The sequence below is a fragment of the Helianthus annuus genome, chromosome 3 (assembly GCF_002127325.2).
Source record: "Helianthus annuus cultivar XRQ/B chromosome 3, HanXRQr2.0-SUNRISE, whole genome shotgun sequence".
NCBI lineage: Eukaryota > Viridiplantae > Streptophyta > Magnoliopsida > Asterales > Asteraceae > Helianthus > Helianthus annuus.
The window spans coordinates 35,995,561-36,002,537 of NC_035435.2; the positions used below are offsets into that span (position 1 = coordinate 35,995,561).

At 37.2% G+C, this 6,977-nt stretch overlaps 1 protein-coding gene across 1 annotated transcript; it reads right to left on the bottom strand.

The window, feature by feature from the left end:
- Positions 1-2,110: 2,110 nt before the first annotated feature.
- Positions 2,111-4,882, bottom strand: LOC110929299 ((R)-mandelonitrile lyase 1). The gene is made up of 3 exons (XM_022172432.2): positions 4,684-4,882; positions 3,418-4,077; positions 2,111-3,159 (listed from the first exon to the last, which is right to left on the bottom strand). The coding sequence occupies exons 1-3, from the start codon at positions 4,787-4,789 to the stop codon at positions 2,264-2,266; spliced, it is 1,662 nt and encodes a 553-aa protein (XP_022028124.1). The 5' UTR covers positions 4,790-4,882; the 3' UTR covers positions 2,111-2,263.
- Positions 4,883-6,977: the final 2,095 nt, after the last annotated feature.

Below are 6,977 nucleotides of genomic sequence, written 5' to 3' on the forward strand. Positions count from 1 at the left end.
GGAATGTCGGTTTAAAGTTTAACCCGAAATCGGTGAACCTTGTTCATAGAATCTGAATCTTGAACCCTTTAACTGTTTGAATGATTAGTTAGCTGGTTCAAGCTTCGTTTCTATTGATTTGAAGGCATTGAGTGTAAAAGAGTTGAAAGAAAGTTGGAATTCCTTCTTTCAATCCTTCACAACTTGTAAATGTTTAGATCTTTGGTAGATCTTAGCTTGTTTATGTGGAAATCGGTTAGGTCTAAGCTAATCATAGTTGAATGAGGCCAAAACATGATGTTCTTCAAGAACACCATGATGACATCACCCAAGAATACTTAGATCTTGGTGATTTCACGGTTAAAATCCAAGTTTTGAAAGATAGAAAGGTGTAGAATCAAGTAATGATCAAGATCGTACAAGATTTAGAGTGAAAACTTACCAGGATTGAGAGAAATCTGAGAAAAGGTGAAGAAGATAGCTGGTTCGGTCAGAGCTTTCCAAAAATTGAAAGTATGACAATGACAACCCTATTTATAGGCTTCTAAAAGAGGGAAAGTGTCAGCCGATCGGCCAGGGGCTCCGATCGGCTGGCCTGTTCGATCAGGTTGCCTCCTGTTCGATCCGCGACACGCTTTGAGTATTTTGCGACGATTTTCGACGTTTTCGATTGCGATGGACGATGATACGAATATGATAGAGTTTCCTAGTCAAATTACTTTCAGTCCCAATCACTATATCTAACATACAATCTCGTATAAGTCACGTTTCGATGTCGGTTTCGATTGAGTTCGATTGCTTTCGAGTTTCGATTCGATTTTCGATTGATTTGCTTGAATACCACACCAAACATAAAGTAAACATGCACAAGTAACACATAAGGCACACACACACGTATATCGATACCATAATTCGCATAATTCGAGTCTCGAGTTTGATTGATTGTTGGATCGGTTTGATTACTGATTAGTTAACTTTATCGCATTGTTACTTCCTACTATTCACAGTCGTAGATCGGCTCGCGTTAAAACACATTCGATCACTTCGATTCTTGCTGATTACAACACTTACTCCACATAATACAACTAAAACATAAAATCGACTATTTACAGTCAAAGAAAGTCAAAGTTGACTGGACTTTGACTTTGACTTTGACATTCGAAAACACGGGGTGTTACAATGCTACAGTGCTGTGTTACGAAAATTGATTAAAAACATGTGAAAAAATAGGGGTTTGATTATTCATTTCAACAAGGGGGCACAACCTAAGGGGCGAATTTGGGGTTTTTTTTGAAGTTTTTCCATCATTCCACACCATCTAATCATCATTCCATCATTCATAATGCATTCCAACCTCAAGATTGAAGATCAATTCACAAGAATGAGTGGCTAATTTCTTCGTGGATTCCTCCGAGTGGAGGATTCTTGTAAGTGGATGATTGTTTTCGGTTTTTCTTTGTAATTAAGATTGGCAATCTAAGCATTCGATGCTTTTTACTTAGTAATTTGTTAGTTTGATTGTAAACAATTGATTTTATCTAAAACCTCTTTTTAATTCTTTCAATTCCCAAGATTTCTAGTAATTGGGATATACTAAATATGGATTGGGTTTGGTAATGTTCAAATATAATCGTGTAATAACCTTTCGTTGTTTTGCAATCAAAGTACTTAGTCCTCATGTGTCACAATTAACTATTTAATTATTTTAATCATGTCTTTGTGATTTTCTCAATCAAAACTAATCACTTGAACCCACTTTGAATCTGAAACTTGGAGGAGTCACTTTTTCTCCAACTTTTTACAACCCGTAGTTAATTTAGTTTTTGAAACAACTCTTAAACAATCGATTCTCTTTTTTAGTAATTTGGTTAATTAGTAAAGAACAATTAAACAACAACACTTTCCATGGTACTCCTCGTAGTTCGACACCCGACTTACCCTATCTAATAAGGTAGTTGGGTTTGAGTTTTACTCGTATTTTTTACTAACCCTTCGACATCCATCACTACATTTTCATGAAATTACTAGGGGTCGTAGGTGGAAAAACCTGATTTTCATGTTTAAGATAGCTATCAATATAAAATCTAATAATATGTAGAATTTTAAAGACCAATAGAAACAAGATATGTTATAATTTTCTGGTAAATTAGTAGTAGTATATTAAGAACATTTTATTACCTTGTGTGTATAACTTAATATGAAATTATGAAAAAGTACATGTAGATGCAGGTGTGCTTATTAAAATCGGGAAATAAGACATAAACTAAACATCAGAGACAATACATTAGATGTACTCTAAGAACGGATGCCCCTGACTTGCTGCTCTCTCTTCAAGCATTTTCACACCAACATACCGACCCAACATCATGGTTGTTGCCTGAGGATTTGTTCCTGGAGCGTTGAAAAATGTTGAAGCGTCGACGACCCGTAAAGAATCAACCCCGATGACTTTCAGATTGCTGTCAACAACCTTGTTAGGCAAGCATCCACCATGCATATGCCAAAATGTGCCCATACTATCACGACAAAAACTCGCAATGGTCTCATAATCTGATGAATCCTCAGGTAACGGCAACCCAATAAATTTGAAACTTTGTCCATCAAATTTGTACTCTTCCATGGTTGTAGTAGCCAACAATTTTCTAATAACTTCCACAGCGTTCCAGCATTGATTTACGTCTTCGGTGTGATTGTAGTAATTAAAGCGGACGCTTGGGCTAACCGTTACATTAGACGCGGATAAGAGATGTAGTGAACCTGTTGATATAGGCCTAGTAATCTTTCCAGCAATTATCTGCACACTTGAGTTAAAAAGTGACACCGGACCCACGGAAGGTATGAAACTCGTGAGAGGTGTGTTTGGGGGGACTGCAAGTGACTCGATGTACGGTCCACTTTCAGCAATCCCAACCACACGGAGACCTGCATCTGTTATTGCATCTGGAAGCAAGATATTTACCCCTGTTCGTTGATGATCAGCCATGAACTGCCCAACGAAAGGATGGTCCCGAACAACAGGAATATTGAGGGATGAAAGGTATGAAGTTGGCCCCAGTCCACTTAGCAGCAAAAGTTGTGGACTTCCAATAGCTCCGGCACTCAAAATTACCTCTCCATTTGTTTTTACATGAACTTCATGATATTTTCCATTTGAATCATGGTATGTTACTCCAACCGCAGCTATGCAAGAAAACAATACAAATAACTATCTAATGCGTATAAATTTCACTACTAAGTCACAAATTAAAATTCTATTTTTATGCTTATTTCAGCATATTGGTTGAGAACTGATAAAAAAGTTACTAGCTGTTAACCCCAATGTACATTTTTCTTGAGAATTTCTCTTATTTTTTCTTGTTCTGCTTTGTGTCCATATTAATTAAATAGAAGAATATTGGTTTTAACAACATAACTAGATCATGAACAATGGTTGATTACCTAAAGGGTTTGAGGTGGAGAAGATCACCCGGTCGACCATCGCATGAACCAACACATCTAAATTTTCCGGGTTGGCATTGTTGAGAAGCTCAACCGCTCCATGTCGTCTCCCCGAATCACTGAATATTGAACCACCAACCTTGGTTCCTTGAACATGGTCAAATGTGAACCCATTATCAGGATCAACTCCTGATTCGACTAACCCAGTAAAGAAAGAAGTTTGAAACCTATTTAAACGTGCTGGACGAGTAACAATACTATTTTCTACCCACTCGTAGGCTCTTTCAACAGCTCCCATATCCCATTTGATACCTGCGTTATCATAGAAATAGTCATCAGCTCTAGAATAAAACCCAAAATTTATCATGCTACCGCCTCCCAATATCCTCGCCCTTGCGTTCTGTAGACCGTCTTCAGTATCAAAAACCTGAGCTGGCGAATCGTTATCATTTGCAGCTAGGACAGTCTGATAGATATTACTTTCATACAAAACGCTCGTGTTCAAACTACCGCCCCTCTCAAGTAGCAGGACGGAATAAGATTCTGATAAAGTGGCAGCTAACGGGCAACCAGCAGTCCCTCCACCGATAATGATGTAATCGTAAGCTTTCGCAGGAGAGAAATCAGTGGCTTCGTATGTAAAAAGAAGGTAACCTGAATCTGCATAGCATACATACATCATTTGAGTGATATAAACTGGTATATATCTAGAGATTCTTTTGTCTAAAATCTTCCTAACTTTTGTTCATTTTCAGGATCCTAAGTGAGAAATCAGCAAACGAACTGAGCTGCTCGAGCTCGGCTCCATAAAAGCTCAAACGAGCCTAGCTTAAATGAGCTCAAGCCTAAGTCCAAGCCTAAAAACAAGCTCATTTACTAAAAGCTCGAGCCTGCTTCATTTATCGAGTTTGAGCCAGCTCACGAGACTAAACGAGCTACCTGTCTATATAATTTTTATTAATATATTAAATATATATTTAAATAATAATAATAACCACTATTCAGAAAAATATGAAAACTAACTAATTTATATATAAGATAATTTATATATAAGATAATAATATTTATTAATAAAATAAATAATAAACGAGCCAAGCTTGAGCTTGAAACTTCCTACAAGCCGAGGTTTAGCTTTCAAAACAAAGCTCGAATTGAGCCGAGCTCGAGCTCAAGCTTTGATAAGTTAAACAAGCTCGAGCTCGATCCTAGTGGAGCTTGGGCTCGGCTCGTTTGCACCCTTAGAATGAGTGATGGAGTGATTCTTGCCTGGAGGAGAATCGTGGTGAACAGAACAATATACTTGTTGTAGCCGAATGCAAAATAGGAGAAATAAGAGAGGAACATTATGCAATATTGTTTGAAAGTTCATCATTATGGTATTGTAGAACAAGATATATTGGCAGTCCTTTAAGGGGATCTGAGGCTATAAGATAATGAAGGAATGGTATTTTGCTGTTGCAAAAGAAGGGAGGATAACACACATTTATATGGTCAGGAGTATGCAGGTGTAATCGAATTGTTCACGGGTCATGGGTTCACGGGTCAGCGAGGGTTACGGGTAACGTGCTTTATTACTTAGGCCACGTGCTTTATTACACATGTATGGGCCTATTTTGTTTTTTACGGCAATTCATTTTTCAATCAAAATAAAAGGCTCCATCGTGTTTGTTTACTTCTAACATGAAAAAATTGTGTATAGGTATTATGTCTAGTGAAGATGGATATGATCGATAGTTCCGTTGATGTAACGATAATATTCTAGTGGTCGGTCAGTAATCCAAATTTTCCGTTTAAAAAAAAGTAATGCCTTATCATGACTTTTTATTTTTTGCTTCTTTTACCCTTTAACACCACCTGTAGTGAGAGGTTTTTTGTCGTTTTTTCCCAAAAAAAAATGTCCATTCAAGCCACAAGGCCACCTCAGGGGCTTTTATTTATTTATTTTTTTTTTTGAAAAAAAATGGGTGGAGCGTCCTATTTTAAACGCCTGCACAAGATTCTTTTGGCTAGTAGGAGAGTTGCCAATGGTCAAATTAATGGATAGATTATATATTTTTTTATTTCACTTTTATATTTATACTTACCCTACACCTCATTTTATACAAACCACAAACAAAAACCTACACATACAACCTAAAACTACAAACCATTTCTATAAAAAATGAATTTCCCCACGTCCTCGTTGACCATTGCAAATTGTTATTACAAAGAGTTTTAGTGGATGAGGTTGACTCGGCCGATAAGGAGGTCGAGCAAGAGGCGGTTACTAATGCGTGCAAACTCGTGGCGTGGTATATAAAGCATTGTAGCCGGCCTCAATGTGAAATTTTACCAAGAGAATATATTGAACGCCAGCGACTTTCGGCAAACAATCGGTTGATGAAAGATTACTTCGATGAAGCGCCTACTTACCCAAACCCAGAAGATTTTAGGCGTCGTTTCCGGATTAGTAAACGTTTATTTTTACGCAACGCCGAAGACTTGGAAAACAACTTTGATTATTTTAATCAAACACCGGATGCGAGAGGGACACTTGGATTCACCGGTATTCAAAAGTGTACTTAAGCACTACGAGTCCTTGCGTATGAAAACCAAGGAAAATTAAGACGAGTAGTATTATGTATTTGTGTTTTATTATTTATGTAATTTTTATTTAATTAATAAAATATTATGAGATTTAATTTAAAAAACAACAACAACAACAACAACAAGAACAACAACAACAACAACAACAACAACAACAACAACAACAACAACAACAACAACAACAACAACAACAACAACAACAACAACAACAACAACAACAACAACAACAACAACAACAACAACAACAACAACAACAACAACAACAACAACAACAACAACAACAACAATAATAATAATAATAATAATTAGGTAATCATTGGATGGGGCATTATGGGGCATTATACCACTACAACCGTTTTAAGATGATGTCCCAAAATACTCAAAACTGACTAGACCGCCATATGACGCAAAATGCCTAAGGGTGGGGCATTATCTTCCCCCTTCCACTGCACAAGTTCTAAGAATAATTACGAAAAAGGAAAAATAAAGGGAAAAGTTCATGATAATAATTTCAGGAGTTACTAGGATCCTACGTTCATTAGAACCTATAGAGTATCACACGGACGCTTCTAGAGTTATTATAACTGTGCTAAGTGGTGTCGCTCCCCATGAGATTAAGGGTTTGAAACCTGTATTGAATATTGATTAGAAGTAGAATTAGTGTGCGTGTGTTAACCATTCTAAAAGTACATGTAAAGTATACCTATGAAGACCTATCAAGTCAGTCCAACATGTTTTAACCAGAACCGCTCAATTCTCTATTGAGCCGGTCAACCCACATCCCGCTAACTCCTTCCTACAACTTGGGAGTAAGACTAACTTCATTGATGGTGAGTTGGTGACCTGAGGTCAAATGCTCCCATACGAGACCTAGTCATAAGCAAGAAGATGCCCAATTTAGACCTAAGAGAAGAGCACATTCCTCTAGTCAATCTATCGCGGGGTAGGGTCTTTTTGTCTGTAGCAGGAAAACC